This window comes from Exophiala xenobiotica (genome assembly GCF_000835505.1).
Source record: "Exophiala xenobiotica strain CBS 118157 unplaced genomic scaffold supercont1.2, whole genome shotgun sequence".
NCBI lineage: Eukaryota > Fungi > Ascomycota > Eurotiomycetes > Chaetothyriales > Herpotrichiellaceae > Exophiala > Exophiala xenobiotica.
Genome location: NW_013562493.1, coordinates 4909181 through 4926669, shown reverse-complemented (window position 1 = coordinate 4926669; position 17489 = coordinate 4909181). Strand labels below are relative to the sequence as shown.

General features: G+C 52.7%; 8 protein-coding genes across 8 annotated transcripts; 3 read left to right on the top strand and 5 right to left on the bottom strand.

Annotated features, from left to right (window-relative positions):
- Positions 1–167: 167 nt before the first annotated feature.
- On the bottom strand, positions 168–1516 carry PV05_04056 (uncharacterized protein; the record flags this gene model as incomplete). Its single annotated transcript, XM_013464749.1, has 1 exon — positions 168–1516. One exon carries the CDS (start codon positions 1514–1516, stop codon positions 215–217), a length of 1302 nt encoding a protein of 433 aa, XP_013320203.1. The 3' UTR covers positions 168–214.
- Positions 1517–2480: 964 nt separating this feature from the next.
- PV05_04055 (uncharacterized protein) lies at positions 2481–4340 on the bottom strand. Its single transcript, XM_013464748.1, has one exon. The coding sequence runs from the start codon at positions 4278–4280 to the stop codon at positions 2496–2498; it is 1785 nt and encodes a 594-aa protein (XP_013320202.1). The 5' UTR covers positions 4281–4340; the 3' UTR covers positions 2481–2495.
- A 122-nt stretch (positions 4341–4462) lies between these two features.
- On the top strand, positions 4463–5793 carry PV05_04054 (uncharacterized protein). Its single transcript, XM_013464747.1, has one exon. The coding sequence runs from the start codon at positions 4566–4568 to the stop codon at positions 5448–5450; it is 885 nt and encodes a 294-aa protein (XP_013320201.1). The 5' UTR covers positions 4463–4565; the 3' UTR covers positions 5451–5793.
- Positions 5683–7116, bottom strand: PV05_04053 (uncharacterized protein). Its single transcript, XM_013464746.1, has one exon. The coding sequence runs from the start codon at positions 7072–7074 to the stop codon at positions 5845–5847; it is 1230 nt and encodes a 409-aa protein (XP_013320200.1). The 5' UTR covers positions 7075–7116; the 3' UTR covers positions 5683–5844.
- Positions 7117–8243: 1127 nt separating this feature from the next.
- Positions 8244–9763, top strand: PV05_04052 (uncharacterized protein; the record flags this gene model as incomplete). The annotated part of the gene is made up of 2 exons (XM_013464745.1): positions 8244–8574; positions 8616–9763. 2 exons carry the CDS (start codon positions 8244–8246, stop codon positions 9761–9763), a joined length of 1479 nt encoding a protein of 492 aa, XP_013320199.1.
- Positions 9764–9932: 169 nt separating this feature from the next.
- On the bottom strand, positions 9933–12418 carry PV05_04051 (uncharacterized protein). The gene is made up of 6 exons (XM_013464744.1): positions 11932–12418; positions 11760–11870; positions 11623–11709; positions 11070–11564; positions 10444–11016; positions 9933–10326 (listed from the first exon to the last, which is right to left on the bottom strand). The coding sequence occupies exons 1-6, from the start codon at positions 12127–12129 to the stop codon at positions 10270–10272; spliced, it is 1521 nt and encodes a 506-aa protein (XP_013320198.1). The 5' UTR covers positions 12130–12418; the 3' UTR covers positions 9933–10269.
- A 274-nt stretch (positions 12419–12692) lies between these two features.
- On the top strand, positions 12693–15547 carry PV05_04050 (uncharacterized protein). Its single transcript, XM_013464743.1, has one exon. The coding sequence runs from the start codon at positions 12777–12779 to the stop codon at positions 15402–15404; it is 2628 nt and encodes an 875-aa protein (XP_013320197.1). The 5' UTR covers positions 12693–12776; the 3' UTR covers positions 15405–15547.
- PV05_04049 (uncharacterized protein) lies at positions 15479–17320 on the bottom strand. The gene is made up of 2 exons (XM_013464742.1): positions 17228–17320; positions 15479–17178 (listed from the first exon to the last, which is right to left on the bottom strand). Exons 1-2 carry the CDS (start codon positions 17277–17279, stop codon positions 15614–15616), a joined length of 1617 nt encoding a protein of 538 aa, XP_013320196.1. The 5' UTR covers positions 17280–17320; the 3' UTR covers positions 15479–15613.
- Positions 17321–17489: the final 169 nt, after the last annotated feature.

The window sequence follows — 17489 nt, the reverse complement described above, 5'->3', positions numbered from 1 at the left end:
GGGATCCAAAGGAGAACATTGACCTTTTAAGGTTATATCGTGTCAGACACGGCAATTCAGTAACTTAGCCACGGTGACTGAAGAGAAGGTTGTAAGAGGCGGGCAGACATATGAACCTCGATCGATTCAAATGCCGCATGGCTTGAAATTTCCGTATGCTAGTATTGAGACCACATACGACTCCAGACTCCATCAGGTGCAGTATATTCCGCTATCAAAGGGTCGAAATCTTCGTCCCATTATCCGGCAACCTCGCCCTCAAAATCGCTCCTGGTCTCTGCCTCAAATCGACACCATTGTTCCATTGATCTTGGTACGGCAGCTGGTTGATGTTCATGTAGAAGTACCCATCCGCTCCAATACTCGCGCTGTCAGGCCATAATATCCTCGGATCACGTACGAACCCGTGCATTTGCAGGTCGGCGGGATCGTAGTAGTATATCGCATTGTGCGTCGGCATCAGCATGTATATGCGTCCATTGCTATCGCCTTCAAACCCATTGGCCTCGCCTCCCCGTTGCCCTAGCCAGGAGACATTGTTCGACGCGGCTTGTTCAGCCAATGTGTCTTGCGCCAGTAGGTTAGCGGTCGGGACTCTGTACAAGTTCTGCGACGTAAGAGGGGAGTAATATATGTATTCGCCATCGGGGGTGATCTGGATGCCGTCCAGACCTTCCGGCTGGTGCGAGATGGGCATGCCGGGATTTCGGTAGTAGAACGGATGGCCCTGATAACTTGGCAGGGCGTTGTATGTCCGAAGAACAGAAGGGTGCTGAGTTAAGCGGCGCCAGGAGCTGCCATCTGTGAGGTTGAGCATGATGAAGCCGTTCCGGCCTTCGTTGCTGGAGTCAACGATGTATGCGACATTCCGGCCGGAGCGAAGGTCGAAGCGGATATCGTTCATATACGAATCTGGGTAGTGTACGGTCGACGGAAAGGTGTATGTGGCGTAGACCGTGTTGTTAGATAGGTTGACTCCAACGACTTTCGGTCCGCCTGGTTGCGCGTATGGCATACTGTAGCTACCTGAGGACGTTTGAACAGTCGGCCTTCCCGTGTCAAGCATCCAGAGCGTCTCAGATCGTGATGACGTCGCCGGTGTGATGTAGAGCGCCTGGACAGAGACCAATCCTGTAGAGTTGGCACTGCCGAATTGAATCCCATTGAAGGTTGTGTTGAGAGAGTCCGGATGCATATTCAGGCCAGCAGAGGGATAAGGAGCTTCCGAGGTCATATTGACCACTTCATTCACAGTGTAGTCATAGTCCCCCCGGGTGTAGCAGACAAAGATCCGAGACTCGCTGGACACAGCAAGGCCAATAGGCCAGTAGCCGTAGTAGTAGTGGACTTCATCAATCATAGGGCCATATGGCCCATTGTCGACACGGAGGATAGTGTTGAATCGAGAGGTATTCGAGACAAGACCTTGCGTAGCGATTGTGTTGTCTTGCGCGAGGCTTGCATTCTGAGCATAAGCTATGCCTACCAAGACGAGGAGTTGAATGTAGAGATTCATGATGGGTATTCAAGATTGGATGTGAAGGCTAGACACCACAGCAAGAACATCGAGCTGGCCATGGCAGGCTGTTACACGCCCTTTTCAACTGTCAACTGTGTTGCCGGACGGTCGCAGACACAAACCTCGTCATCGGTATAACCGGCGTCATCAAACAGCCCGGTGTCATTGCGAATAAATGAATGGAGTAGAGCATCAATGTCAACGTCATTGTACCCTGTAGATTTGGAAAAGTGGAAAAGGGGAATGTGTCACGGAAGATCGACCTGTTAGCGAGGAAGAAGAGTGCGCGAGGCTGAACTAGTCCTATTCCAGGTGACGAGGCTTTACAAACATCGAGGGAATCACTTTACCACAGTGAGTTATTCACCTGCCGCACACACGACAAAAGTTGCAACGAGTATTAATATAAAAATGCTGCGGGATTCCCAGCCCACATCGAACTCGAACCCTCGACTTCTTTCAAAAATGGCAAAAACTCTTCCCACCAGGGTCTAAGGAACGGGTTCCTTAGACCGTGGTGGGGAGCTAAAACTCCCTAGTCGACGATAGGTGGTTTTTCCGATTCGGTCTGCTTGTGCTCCGATGGTTAGTTCTACGTACGACTCGTGCCCCCTGGTATCATGACCCCTCGGAGCAACAGGGTTCAACAACACAGGGACACGAGAAGTTTGAGCATTAGTTTAGCGACATCACGGTCGGGGTAGTTTAGCGACGTTACGGTCGGAAGCTGAAACACTTGCACCACAGAAGCCGTTACGGCTGCTGAATTGATAATTTGATTCACGGGTTTCACTTATAAACATACCAAAGGGAGAGTAGTTATTCATGCCAAGGAGGTTAGTTGGAACCATCACTTCACTACAGCGGAGGACACTGATACGAAGGCATGGCGCTCACAGTCAAAAATGGTCCCTTAGGAAGGTAGAGGATGATCTTACGGTAGGGTCATGTAAGGCAGTGACGGGTACATCAATTCTCATTCCATTTTCTGGCTCTTGCCTGCCACTCTATCTTTGATTGCCACGACGGCGCCCGAAATACCTTTGACCAGCCGCTGAAGCTTGGTGTCGCCAACCTCGTCTACGCCCACGAATCGTCTGACGATCAGATTGTATATGCTTCCGAAAGCAAGAGCCATAACAGTACTCGTGAGGATGATGACATTGTACGGCATGCTGAAATCTGGAGTTGGTAGTGGCAGGAGCAAGCTCGTTGTCCTGATGTACACATCTTTCGGCGTGCCAGTCGCGTCTACCTCATTCAAGATCCTTATCACCGCTGGGGCGACGTTGAAGCCACGGTTGGCGTCAGGAGGATACTCTGTATATCGAAGTATTGCTTTTTCGAAGTCATAAGTCAGCATGACTGTACTTGCTGGAGGTACGGTCATGACAAGTTCAAGTTGTGTCCCCCGTTTCCGATCGATAGCGGGACGGTAGTACATGTCGGTTATGATCTGGCCATCGTGTATAGACCCAGGGCTGGTGATTTGTGCGTTCAAGGTGTGCATAAATGGGCGCATGAACCATGGCAGGCTCTCGAAGTAGACAAATTCGACCGACTCCGTCGAAGATGGGTTAGTGAAGATCGTGCGCATGCCACCTCGAGCAGCACCGTGACCCGTGATGGTCCTTTCGGCTCGAAGTAATTCATGACCCAGCTCATGCTTGGCGCTCATATCTTGCTGGGTGAGTTGAAGGTTGAATTCCTCCGTTGGCATCATGTGGTAGCATCTAGACTCCAGAGGACCAGGCTCAGATTTGAATTCTGTAACGCCTGGGCTCGCCAAAACCATTCTTTCGTGTGGCACGTTTAGACAGACTGGCTTCGCATCTTCGCCAGCCAAGGGACAGGAACCGGCCATGGCGCGTCCGAAGAGATCACTCAACGACCACGCCATTTCGTCGGTCATGTCCTTGGGATAGCATGCATCCTGCGAGTGGTACGGTTTGGTCTCATCGCAGATGAGATTCTCAATAGGGACAGGCCGTGGAATTGGATTGTCCCTGGGCCGCTTTGAGCGTTCGATGTCAAGGACGACATCGATCGTCTGACTGATCTCCATTTGACAGTCTGTAAGACCAAGAATGCACGTTGGACGCACATCAATGGACATGCTCTGCCATGAGGCGTCGAACACCTTGTGTCCATCAAGCAGACTCGAAATACCCGCCTTTCCTTTGCAGGGCAACAGTTTCAGGAACGGTGTTAGATTCTCTGTACAGACCACTTCACCAGGAAGTACTCCATGTAGGAAATGAAGGCCGTTTCCGTTCTGTGTCTTGACTGTCCCTTGAGACTGGAATGAGCGGATCGGCCTGGTGGTTCTCGTCGAATCGATGAAATTCAGTGAGGCGCAAAATAAGCCTGACAGAGACTGTGTCAAAGTCATCCATTTCTCGAAAGCCTCTTCTTCGGAGCTTGCATCGACCCATGCCCATAGTTCAACACCCGTGCCCCCCTCTTTGGTCCCATCCCACGGACGCGCTCCCCATGTGTCTGGATCCCATCTACCTGACGTGAACCTCAAATGTAGTTCTTCCGTGCTTGCATGCCGCAAAGCCTGCCCAAGCGAGCGAGGAAAGAATCTGAAGTTCTGTGTCTCATAGTCCGTCACCGTCTCATTGCTGCGGAAGTCGAAGGAAGCGAGGAGAGAGCCAAGGGGGAGTGGTGTCAGAGTCAGTCGTTCGTCGTAGTCGGAGGCGGCGACACTCAAGACGAGGAGGACAAGACTGAGTAGGAATAACAGAGACCGGGACATGCCGGCGTCATCTCAGTGCGTCTTCCACCATAATCTATTGGGTTTGTGGTGTTGCTGCAGTAGATCTCTACAGGCACATTGAAAGAAGACAACACTGTGGTCCTGTGCAAAATCTACCGCAGTTTAACCGACACTTCGAGACTTCTCCCGCCTATTCTGTCTCTGCATTTGCGGGCAACAGCCACATTCTTTTCCATGCAATTCAAGTAGCGCATACCCTTTACCACGACTTTATTGACACGTCACTTTCGAATCAAGGCATTGGGTTCAACGTCGAAACGCAACATGGCGGCCGAACAGCGCAAGCTGCTCGAGCAGCTGATGGGCGAACAATTCATGGGCGGCGCTTCCTCAAGAAGTGCAAACCTCACGCTTTCATCCCCTAACGTATGCCGATCCTACCTTGTGGGCACATGCCCTCACGATCTCTTTACAAATACGAAGCAAGATCTCGGTCCTTGCCCAAAACCACACCCTGAACACTTGAAGATGGAATACGACGCACTCTCACCGGCAGAGAAACAAAAATATGGCTATGAGTACGACTATCTACGGGATATGCAGAAGTACATCGATGACTGCAATCGCAGGATTGATCAGGCGCAGCGAAGGCTAGAAAAGACACCGGACGAAATTCGACAGACCAATAACCTGCTGAAAACGATATCAGACCTGACCAAGACAATCAACACAGGTCTTCTGGAGGTGAACTGCCTCGCGGGTATTGGCTCGGTGTCGTTAGCTTGCTCCGAGTTTTACAAGGTCCGGACAGCAAAGGTCGCGAAAGAGCAGGCTGAAAGGGATCTGAAATCACTCTCAGACACGAGTGGACCCTCAGGGCATCAGAAGCTGCAGGTCTGCGATGTCTGCGGCGCGTATCTCTCCAGGCTGGACAACGACAGACGGTTGGCCGACCATTTCTATGGCAAAATGCACCTCGGCTATGCACAGATGCGAAAGACCTACGAACAGTTACAGAAGGATTTGAAGGGTCGACCTCCTCCGTCAAGGCCAGAGGAAAACGGCCCCGCCGGTCCACGAGGGTATGATGACGGCGGCTATGGCGATGGCGGTGGTTGGGGTGGTCGTGGAGGATACGGTGGTCGAGGCGGCGGATACAGAGGCGGTGGTGGTGGCGGCTACAGCCGACGAGGTAGAGGACGGTGGTAGCACCACCACTCGCAGGTCCCCTCTCTTGACACAGTGAACTCAGAGGACAGCCATCTCATCGACCACACGACAGGTATCGAGAACAGGAAGGAGCGTGAGGGAGTCAGTGATCCGGGCGGACCAAGCGGCCGACGAGGCAGTGCGAGATGGTAGAAACGACTCAACTTTCCCGATGAGCTGCATAGCGACGGCGTCGATGGCGTTCTGGATTTGGAGGAATTTTATTGACCGTCAAGGCTGGAAGGTTTTGTAGGGTTTCCATGTTATATGAACGGACATGTCAGCGATACCCAACCCTACCTATAGACAGAGTCATGCCCAATCAAGAAGACTATGTCAAGCGCTTGAACGCTTCAATATGCCATGATTCCAAAACCAAACCACCGCCGTAACCTCAGGCCCGTGTCTCTTTGTTCTCAACAGCTTCACTCGATTCAACTTGCTCCGCCCAACTTCCCCCTCCTCCGCCATCTCCTGTGGGTGATAACGTCTCAGAACCCCATCTCGACGTCTTGGGTCTTGGTACCACACCACCACCATCGTCGGCAGCCTTCTTCCCTGCACCAGGAGGCAGAGCAGGGAAATCCTCATCCTCAGCCACATCCGGCTGAATTGTACCATTTTCATCGCCTTCACGCCCGAATCCTCCTCCCCTTCCACCACCCCTCCCACGGCCTCGGCCCCCTCTTCCTCTCCCTCTCCCTCTGCCACGGCCCCGATCCTCGTGCCACTCGTACTGCTTTAAATCGTCCATCTCCGCCTGGATCTGCTGCTCTGGCGTCGTCCCACTTTGGTATACTCTCCTACCACCTGCACCGCGCCCGTTGGCCCTGCTGAAATCCTCCTCGTTCTTGCCGGCGTCCCACTCACGCCCGCCCATGACGGCCATCTTGCGCTGTCTGTTCTTCTCGCGCTCCTTGTCCATCACCTTCCTCTGTACCCGGTCTTTCTCTCTCTTCTGATTCGCAATGCGCTCGCGCTCTTCGAAGCTCGCGGCATCAGCTTGTGCACGGGCATGTGCTGCCGCGAGATTCTGCGATCGTTCCTTAGCCGCGGCGAGTTTGGCGCTCAACTCTTCCTCGGTCAGTTTGGGTTTGCGCATGCCGCCTGTGGCGGATCTGTCGCCGCGGACGGCGGGTGGCCGAGCATTTGCGGGCGCTGATGTTGCGTTGGCCACCGTTGTCGTGGAAGACTCTGCTTCACCTGTTTGGGCTGGCATATCGGTAGTGGGTGTCTCGTCTGTGGGAGCATCTTTCTGTGCATCTGGAGACGTGACAAGCTCCTCCTCTTTGGGGGTACTTGTACTCTCCGCAGCTTTCGCTGGCTTTGGAGCCCATTTGGAATCTGCGAGTCCGCCTCTTGCTCCGGTGCCGCCTCGTGCAGACCCTTGGCCGCCTCTGCCTCTTGACTTTCCCCTGTACCCTGGTGAGTTTGAATCTCTGGGCGTGGGTGCGGCAATCGGGGCGCGTGGTTGTTCCGGTGCAGGCGCGGGTGCCGGTGTTGATTCTAGTGAGACTTGTTCGAGCTGCGCTGCAACTTTTTCTGGAGACGGAGGTTTCTCCAACGGTATGATCTCGTCGTCGAAGAGATCATCGTCGCCTCGGGATTGCGAGAAGTCCTCCATTTTATATTGGCGTAGTCTTTTGTACGAGTCTATGGACCTACAATTCGGGACTCCAGCAGAATGCACCGATGTCTTAGGTAAGGTACGAATACAACTTGCGGCCCTTCTTGTTTGAACTCCGCATTTCTTGGCGTCCGAAGGTAAATGGACATCCAGCCTTGCCCGACTCCCCCTTTTGTCGTCTCGCCGTGTAGCCAGCTATGAGATTGATGGTCCATCATCGTCGCATCTTTCGGAGTAGGCACCATGTCCTGCAGGCTATTGATATCTCGAAAAAAGCTGCCGAAGTAGGCATGGTGGTGTAACGCGGCTCCGGCCTCCTTGCCCGATTACTACCTACCTAGGTAGGTAATCGCCCCTTTGGTACGGAGTAAAGCGACTCCAGGTGCCAGGTGGACATGTGGGCGGGAACATAGTGTCATGAAGGCTTATTGTTCAGCAGACCCTCAATCAGCTCACGAGGTCTGACGGGAAGGCCGCAATGGGATCTGGTCGGATTCGAAAGCGAGGTGCCGAGCACCGAGTGTATACATACTAGGAAGAGCGGCGTCGAGGGCATTAGTATCTCTGATATTCCTCCACGGTTTTAGATATGAGATGACGCAAGAGGCATTCAAACGCGTATGAGGAAAGAAATGCGTGCTTATCCCTCAGAACTTATCCCTAAGATTGGTTTCAGTGAAAGCATCCGGTCGTCTCCTCCTGGGTTGGCCCCTAGATCGTGAAGGGTGCTTTGTTCAACGGGATAGATATCAAACAGTTTGCTTGGGTTGTTGGTCATGAAGATCAGCCTCAAATTCTCCCAAGAGCGGGACGAACAAAGCGGGCTGGACCCTACAGTATATTCCAAGATTCCTGGCCTCCACTGTTTTCTCCTCCTTGCTCCCAGCTGACTCGGCTGAGATCGTCATTGGCACAAGTCCGCGACATTTCGGCCACTCAGGCTGTGCATGTAGCTGGAATTTTGAAACACCTGCAGTCATCTGAATGGGTTTACCATGGTGCCTGGCTACTTGTCGTCATGGCACGGCTTCGGACTGGACGACTGACGTGCGCCTCGCAGCCTCATCAAGCGCGAGCTAAATGAGAAGTCTCTGCGGCCATACTCTCGAGCACTCAAGACCGGCTTCCGCACCTTGTCTCTTAGGGATGTTTGGTCCACCAGCGAAATGCCACGCAAAAGAATAATCGTCTGCTGCGACGGCACCTGGAAGAATAGTGATGGCTCGGGCCAAGTGCCGACCAACGTGGCAAAACTCGCCCGTTGCATTCAGCCCGAGGCTGAAGTAACACAAGGAGGCGAGAAGATTCAAGTCAAACAAGTCGTGTACTATCAACATGGCGTCGGATCAGTCGCAGGGTGGCTATTCGGAGGAATTGAGAATGCCATCGAAGGCGCTACCGGCGGAGGCGTTCGCGAAAACATCATGCAAGCATATCAATTCATTTGTCTGAATTATCAGCATGGAGATGAGATCTTCTTTTTTGGCTTCTCTCGCGGTGCTTTCACTGCCCGAAGCATAGCACATTTCATCTGGAAGATGGGCTTGCTCACCAACAAAGGCCTCAGCTTGGTCCCGTGTTCGAGCAATGGGAGAAGCAAAACGAGCGACAGAAGTCCCAAGGTCCACTGGGGGACGATCAAGAAGTCAAGGACTATTTCAGAGACTTGCTGCACAATGAGTGGACGAGGCCGAAGATTCCAATTAAAGTCTGTGCAGTGTGGGAGACGGTGGGATCTCTGGGTCTTCCGAGACCTTTTTTCCTTCCACAACCGGTGGGGAGAAAATTGGCTTTCGTCGACACCAAGGTCCTGCCCAACGTCGAATATGCATATCAAGCCCTCGCCTTGGACGAGCGTCGGAGACAGTTCAAACCTACACTTTGGGAGAAGTCAGGTGGACAAGTACTGCCTCGCGTGCTGAAGCAGTGCTGGTTTCCAGGCGTCCACTCCGATGTTGGCGGTGGTCAGAAGGATGACGCCGCCTCTCGAGTCCCGCTGGGCTGGATGCTGAGCCAGGTGGCCGGACTTCTCGAATTCAATCCGCTTGCCGTTGGTCAATTTATGCGAGGCACCGGGCCATCCCCAAGCTTCATCGGACGTCTCCACAACTCGATGAAGGGCCTGTTTGTGCTCGGTGGCGTCTACTGTCGAGTGCCCGGGACATTCACGTCTACCAACCCACTCACCAGGGAGCCAACGGATCATCGGCTGAAAAACGCGTTTGAGACGATTCACTGGACTGCTCGGGAACGGATGACGAAGAACATAGACGACTATGACAAGGCAGGCCTGGTCGACTTCGCCATGAAAGCCGTTGTCACTGAGCCTAGCAGTCCTGTGGTACATGATGCCGAAGACACTTCACATCTTCCACTGCCCCAAGGTCCTGGAAGGCAAACTGCCGTGCAGTGGGTGAGTGAGAAGCATCATGTGTCGTTGATGGAAGACGAAATGAAACCCTTTGAGCAGAAGATTCTGCAACTGTGGAATATGCAAGATCTGTACGCTATGACTGTCGACCCAGACGAAAGAGCACAGGCTACTGGTGGAGAACAGTCATCTGAGCCGCCTGCCGAACGGATGCGGAAGCCCATTCAAGACCAGAAGCGCAGTACAGTCGATGTGCTAGCCAGTAACTCCACAACTCTGCCTAGAGGGCCTTCTCCGAGACGAGAAACTGCCTGAGTTTATCCTTCTATTTCCGTAATTTTGTGCTTTGCATCGCTATTTTTTGTCCTGTGGCTCGGCTCTATGGAGTTATAGCCTAGTCCAGTTTCGGGGCAAGGAGTTCCCCAGGCCGTGCCGTTCGCGGCAAGGGATAGTATTGAATCACAAGAGCTATTCAAGGATATGACATGAATCCATGAATCTACGGAAAGCAGGAGAAGATGATCGGCAATATTAATTACAGATTACTAGTACCCCCGGTTGTGTCCTTGAGTGTAGAAGATGAGTCCCAGCTGGCCTCGATAGCAAGAAGTGCTCTTGGCTCTATTGTGGGCTCCTTGTCGCTCACACGATCGGCCATGGTCGGAGCAAGAGTTCCATGTCACGAAATTGTCAAGCAACTGTGCTGTTAAGGACAAGGAGCTTCCAGCAAGAGCCTCGAAGCCTAGAAGCCTCGGTTGTATTTTTTGGGGATCGCCGTCATAACATAGATTGGACGTTTCGGTTTATAATGAGCAGCAGGTTTAGCGACGGTGCCTCCAGCGTATGGTAGCAGGGTGCATCGGTCGGGAGAACATGGACTATGAGAAAACAGGTCAGCACGTCCTAGTAGGATCTGTTTGGCCACGTCGAGACGAGAGAGCTTGCGAAATATCTCACAGCTCAGGTGGATGGTAGAATTGGAAACAAATACTTACAGAGTAATCGGTTTCCGGGACGGGAGCTCTTTGGTCGACTTGCTCCCATTGCAAAAGTCTCACCATCGTAACGAGGATGGCTCCAAGTTGTGCGTAGGCGAACGTCTCTCCAACACAGCGGTGTCGACCGGCCCCAAATGGGAGATAGGGGCTATAGACAGCCTTGGAGGAGACCGCGCCATAGCCATAGTCAATTGTGTCATTCCCGTCCTTTTCATCTTGCTGCTCATTTTCCGAAGGCTTGTCCCACCGGTGAGGTTGCCAGTCCATGGCATTCGGGAAGAATTCGTCGCTTCGAGCAGGTACCCCAGGTGCAGCAAGGAGGATGTGGCCAGCCGGGACAACAATACCTGTGTCTGGAATTTGCATTGGCTGCTTGACCTTCCGCATGATCGAATGGATGGGGCTGTGCAGGCGGAGTGTCTCTTTGATCACATTGTTGTGAAGTGTGAGTTTCTGTAACGATTCATAAGTGAGGCTTTGGCCGCCCAGCAGATCCGCTTGTTCTTGGTACAGCTCTTCGATCAGGTGTGGTCGATGTGCCAGGTGAAGCATGACCCAGGTTCCCGAGGCCTGAAGGGAGATGGTTAGAACATTCAGTCTTCGGACCATTGGCTTCCGCTTACAGCTGTATTGTGCTGCCCACCCATCAACAGAGCTATCATCAAGTTCGCCATTTCTTCATCGGTGATGGGAGTTCCGTCCTTGTAGCGGGCGTCCATTAGAGCCCAGAGCATGTCATGACTGCCGGCCTTGTTTCCTTCCGACCTCCGTTTCTTGATGATGTCCATGTATAGACTAGCCATCACTTTTTGAGCATGGTCGCGTCGGCGATTGATCGGTATGGGCAGCCAGGGAAACATGAAATTGATAGGTGCGAAACCGTCATCAAGATGACGATAGTACGTGGCGAATTTCGCATCGAATGAGTCTCTCACTTCCTGACCTTGCAAAGAGCCCGCCGCGGTGTATAAAGAGATCTCCGAAAACGCCGAGGAAATGTCACACACTCCGCTCTGGCCACGGAAGGTAATGTTGGTCCTGATGAAGTTTTCAACTTCTTTGACGAACTCGGGAACATAGGCGCGCAGATTTTGACTAGAGAAGCCTTCTTTCAGAAGCTGTAGGATGAAGGAGATGAGACAAGATCAGTCGATGAGGTGAGGACGCTGCACATACTCTCTTCTGGTCCATAAATCGAGCATTTTCTACATCGTAAACAACGCCCGGACCAAAGACCGGTACTGTCAAAGGCCCGTAGACTTCCTGGCCCGATACATCAGTCTCTGCCATGAATAGGCATCATAAGCACCTACTTCGGCGTTGAGGTCCTTGAGCTTGCCGTTCAAGATGAAGTTATTGCCCTTTGCTCCAAGGAAGACCGTGACTTTCATTCCAAGTAGACCGAACGTGAAGAGGTCGCCATACTAGGGATTCAGTCAGCGGAAGAAGACACCACAGCGAAAGAACTGGTTCAATGTTACCCACCTTCTCTCGGCACTTGAAAAAGAACTTGTAAGGGTCTTTTCCGTAGTCGACGGTACTACCTATCCATGGCACCCAATGCCAGACGACCGGCGGCTTGTGGACATTGCGGCGGAAGAGCTGCTTTAGAATGGTGGTCGCAACTGAAACTAGTATCACCAAGACCAGTGCGGTCACCAAACGGAGGAGTAAGCCGGGCATAGTCGAGACTTGCTGAGGATGCTTCTTCGCACAGCAGCGTTGAGGTAAGCTGCCTGAGGGGTTTTTACTCCACCGATGGGTCTCGTCCTCGGCGTCTGTTCAAAGAGCGATTCTCATCAATTTGCCATCAGACGTTGAGTATCTGGATTGCTATTCCGAATCACACCAAAGGTGCAATTTGCCTGATCAGATACATTGACACGACAGATGCAACAATCTCGTCTTTTGACGTATCATATCGTCGAGTTGAGCAGTGTAGCAGCGATACTGTACTTGTGTGAGATGGAACATATTGGCCCCTGAATGATCATTGAGATACCTCGTGTTCTCGTAAATTGTGTAGAGTTGGAAATGACGATGTCAGACGAAGGCGACCACACTGGGCTTCGCCACGGCTTCACACTGTTTCAGCCGCTCGTTGCGGATCTGGTGTGTCTGTCAGACATGATTTCTTCGCCTCTCGTGCTCAGGTGACACCGCGGTTCGACGCGTTGAGCCTTTCCGACGCGCCCTGGGCTCTGTGGGCTCCTTGGGCTCGCTGGGCGCTGCCGTTACTTCGTGAACCGCCATTCCAGACAGGACCTTCACTACAGCCCTTCCTGCTTCAGTCCAGCTCCTACGTGCTATCACCTTCAGCCACATGAGTCATGTCCAAAGAGGCATGGGCCATTACCAGCACGAAACGGAAGACGAAATCCGCAACACCTGCACCCAGAAAGCGATCACGACCTAATGACGTCGAGAATGATGCCAATAAACGCGCAAAAAGTCAACAAACTCTCACACAAGCTCAATGGGTGACTTCTGCTCCCATAAGCTTCGACGAAGATGATATGCTACAAGCGATGCCGCGACCACAGACCGCCCCCTCAAGACGATCTCTCCCGGGACTGAAAAAGCGCAATTCCACCTTGACCCAGATGGACTTCTTGAGCTTTCCACCACCAGACCATGATGATTTTGAGGATGCAATGCTTCCGACAACCGAGGAGGACGTACAACGCCCGACTATTCCCCAGTATGATGGCACCTATGAGAGCCCCAGACGTCCGCGCAGGCGTAAAACAACCCCACCCGCCACTGGACGGTCTATGAAGCGAAAGATCACCACCCCGAATCGAGAAAGCCAAGAGTATAGACCGAGCACAAGAAGAATAAAGGCAGGCAGTCTGGAAGCTGGGTCCGTTGATACACCGAGGCGAACTTCGGGGAGGATTGCATCCAGGAGGAAAGTGTTCTCGGACCCTGCCGAGAATTTGCAGGTTTTCGAGCAAGCATTAAGTGTCACTGCGGCTCCTTTTGCAGAGAGGAACCCGGCGAGGCAGCCACCATGGCCACTTGAAATTAAGGAGTCCGTCGATGAAGGAGAGGAAATCATGCCAGTACAAGGTCTTGAAGGCCCGTCCAGGTTGCTGCAAACACCAAAGAAAGCTCGGTCGATAATCTTGTCCAGCCAATCTCCAGAAAGCTTGCCTCCCAGTACTCGAAAAGGTCGGAAGTTGCCTAGCACACCAGCACGATCATTACTAACGCCACTTGCTGAGCGTTCAGTAAATGTCCCCGTGGACACTCCTTCAAAGAAGTCTGCTAGCAAATTGCGTCGCGCACCCAAGCATTCACCCAGGAAGAGCAAGGTCGTGGTGTTCAAGCTACCCAAACGGAGGCAAGGCCGACAAATCACCCGGATTGAAGACTCACAAGTCAACTTGTGGTCGATTCCCTCATCGTCACCTCAATTGCAACGGCGGCCTGACGTAAAGGAGCCATCAGGCCAAGCCAAAACGGTGGGCGAGGGACCGGTAGATGAGGCCGAAATCCCTGCGACCAGCCAACTGCCAGATCTTCAATCGAGCCCACCAGCTGCGACTCAGGAGAGCTTGCCTAGTCTTGCGGACCTCGTGAATGGAGGGCGGTCAGCCGCCAGAGATACAGGCGATGAAGCGAGCAGAAACCCACCGCCGGCCATGCCACAACCGGGTGACGAATCTCCCGTGCTTGTGAGAGATTTTGCGGTGCAACAACCCGAGATAACCATCATTGCAGGGAAAAACTCCGGCCTTATTGCAAACGAGACATTCAGTATGGATGTGTGTCCTGACGGGGAGATAGCTTCGGGTGAAGACATGCCAGCAGCTCCCGATGAGGTCGACTTTGGTTCCCCAATAGCAAACGACACACAATTCAACGTTGACGTTGAGCATCGTGTATCTTCACCGACTCGTCATGCTATCCAGACACCAGGAAAGGGAGAGAAAATGGTCAACGCAATCACTCTATCAAGCTCTTCGCCCACACCCTCCAGCCGCCGAACTATGCATCGAATGGATACTCAGACCGAACGGCGGGACGAAGACGAGCCACCGCAGACACCGCTCCCCGTTCCCAGGCTGGTCGAATCACCAGTTATGAGGATTCAAGCTGTCGACATGGACCTTGGGGATGATGCTGATGAGGTTGCCTTACCCAAGCCAGCACTCCTTCATCGTTCTAGCACTCATGTCTCAATCACCAAAGTACCTTTGAATGATACAGTTCAGCAATTGTCGTCTTCGCCCCTATTGTCGGCCAAAGCCACTACCCAGAAATCGATCCATCCTGCCTCTATGCCACGTCCGTCACAAATGTCGACCCAGGAAGCTACACAAGCATTCGCCAATATGTCGTCTTACCCACAGCGAGCTGATGCGGAAATCACTCAGAGGCCCGATAGGATCACAATCAAAGATTCCAGTTCTTACCCGGTCGCCATCAGTCAGTTGCCACAATATGCAGGTAGAAGTCAATCACAATACAACGTCGACCTTGGTGTCAATGAGGTGTTTGACTCGGAAGATGAAGGAGATCTTGACCTCGATCCGCCATCATTGTCACCACGGCCGGAGAAGACTTCGTTTGACGATCGAGATCTGGCGAACCCCCAACGGAGCAGGGCCCGCGGGGCAGCAGATACACCACGAGCTGCGGGTGACGATGATGGAAGCGACTCACCGAATCAATATATGTCACAATCCCACTCACAAGCACACGACATTGACGGTACGGAGAGTCCCATACCATCTTCACAAGCCGTGTCGATTCCATCATCACCAAATCCACCGCCGCTGCAAAGGCAATACTCGCCTATACCAGGGTTCAACAATGACACGCAGTCGAACTTTACACAGAATGGACATGTCACGGCGGCATATATCCATCGACAGCACGAGGCCGGTATCATACCGAAGTGGTATGTTCCGCAGCCATACCAGGTGCCGGGGTATACAAGAAGGGGATGAGATGAATTGAGGGCATCCTTTTCAGTTTGGTGTAGATGTTATCAACATAGTGCCTCCGGCCGAAGCTGAACTGAGCCAAAAGAAAAATGCAGGACCACAGAACAAGAGAATGTAGCGCTCTTATGGTAGAATGAGAAATGTCCATCATCGTTATTCCAACCAGCGGTCAACGGTCTTGGCCTTCCTTCGTCTATTCTTGTATTTGAACCTCAACTCCTAAACAGCCTCAAGGCCTCGACTTCAGCTCCCTCGTCGTCGCTTTGCGCCTGCTCATCCCCAGCACCCTCGTCCAGGGCTCCAACGTTCCCAAACAGACTCGCAAAGAATTCCCGTCTCGCCGCGTCCTCCCATGTGCTTCTGTCTTCTGGGGCCATGAAGTTTTCCAGTTTTTCATGCACCGTGTACCGCACTTTCCGGCCCTTTGAAGCTTTCGTGTCGACCTTCTTGTTCTTACTGCCGCTTTGATGTAGTTTTGTCGGGAGGAACGGTTCCGAGGTGCTTGTCGCGTTCGCGCTATTGGCGTTGCGTGAGGCGATGAGGTCGCGCAGGAGGGATTGGTAGAATGGTCCGTCGTCAAAAATGCCCGGTGCTGGTGTGGATGAGGTAGTGAGTTTGGACGATTCGGTCGCGAGGTACGCATCCAGTACGTCGGTGAGGCGGGAGCGGGATGACTGTGTTGGTTTGAAGAGTTTTGAGCGCGGCGCGGTGTCAATGGCAGGTTGGGTTTTGGCGTGCCATTTGTCCAGTGTGCTGCGGCGGAGAGGGTTGATGGTGGATTCGAGGTCGTTGGTTTGCTGCCAGAGTTCAGAGAGAGGTGTAAAGCGGGTGGCGGTAAATGGTCGTTTTCGTGATGTTTTCGAGTCCATCGTGGGCATGTCCTGCGTAGAAAGCATCGTGCAGCGGATGGAGTCGATCGTTGACCACAGAGCGAGTGCTGCGTCTTCGGCTTGTTGGGCGGCTTGTTTAACTTCGTCTTCTGATATACCCGCTTCGGATAGGCTGTTCATGGCTGTCACGCCCTTTTGTAGTTTGATTCGTGCGTCGAGCAGGCGGTCGAATATCTGGCGTTGTTGTTTGACAGCCCGACCTTTCTTGATGTCGGCATTGGCGCCTGCGGACAAAGCAGACGCCAGGCCAGCTGTTGAGAAAGCGGCCTGTTGCAACTCTTTACGATCGGCATTCCTTGGGAGATTGCTAGGTTCTGATTGTTGTGTGGCCGCAGAAGAGATGGAGAACCCATCGTTGCTTTCCTCCTCCTCGTCATCCATGTCGACATCAGTATCACTTGTAGATTGTTCTTCCGACCCGGTAGACTCATTTTCTTCGTCTGAGAGATCATCCTGGGATTGTGCTTCAATGCGATTCTTTCTGCTGCCTCGAAACGTGAAATCCTTGAACCGTTCAACATCGCTTTCGCCCAATGCTTCGTCGCTGTCGATCTCCTCGTCTTCATCTACTTCTTGGGCGTTCCCATCGACAGAGATGTATGACTCTTCTCCTGCTCTAGTCTCTCCGTTTCGCGCCGCAAAAGGATCTTCCTCGTCGGACTCCTCCACCGGCGCAAATGGGTTGTCTTCCTCTTTATCTTCTAGGGCTTTCCGACTGATTGCGACACCTCCATACTTGGCATCAAGCGGAAGGCTCTCTGGTTTTCTCAGGCTGCTCTTTCCGACGGGCTCGTAGTGTTCTCGACCGGTATCACCGTTGGCCTGCTCCTCAATCTCGGAGTCGTCTTCGTCTGCGCGGCGAGCGGAATCGTCCTCCGGGTCAAAGTCTGGTTTTCGTCAAAAATGTGAGACGAGTGGAAGGACTCCTATACTAACCCTTTACTCTACTAGACTCCAAGTCTCGCACCTGCTCCTTCAAACCTTTCATCTTGCATTGAGGTCTAGCGCATGTGCTGTAGAGAATTCCAGTCCCTCTGAAATTATTTCTTTAAAGATGGCCGCATGTTTTGGAGAAAAGTAGTAGCGACGTTTAGCCGATTTGTCCCCACACGTCAAATCTGGCCTGGTCTCCAGCACGTGACTTCAGCGACTCTTCCTGCTTCTAAGTATTCACGTGATATGCTCTCGCGAAAAGTGC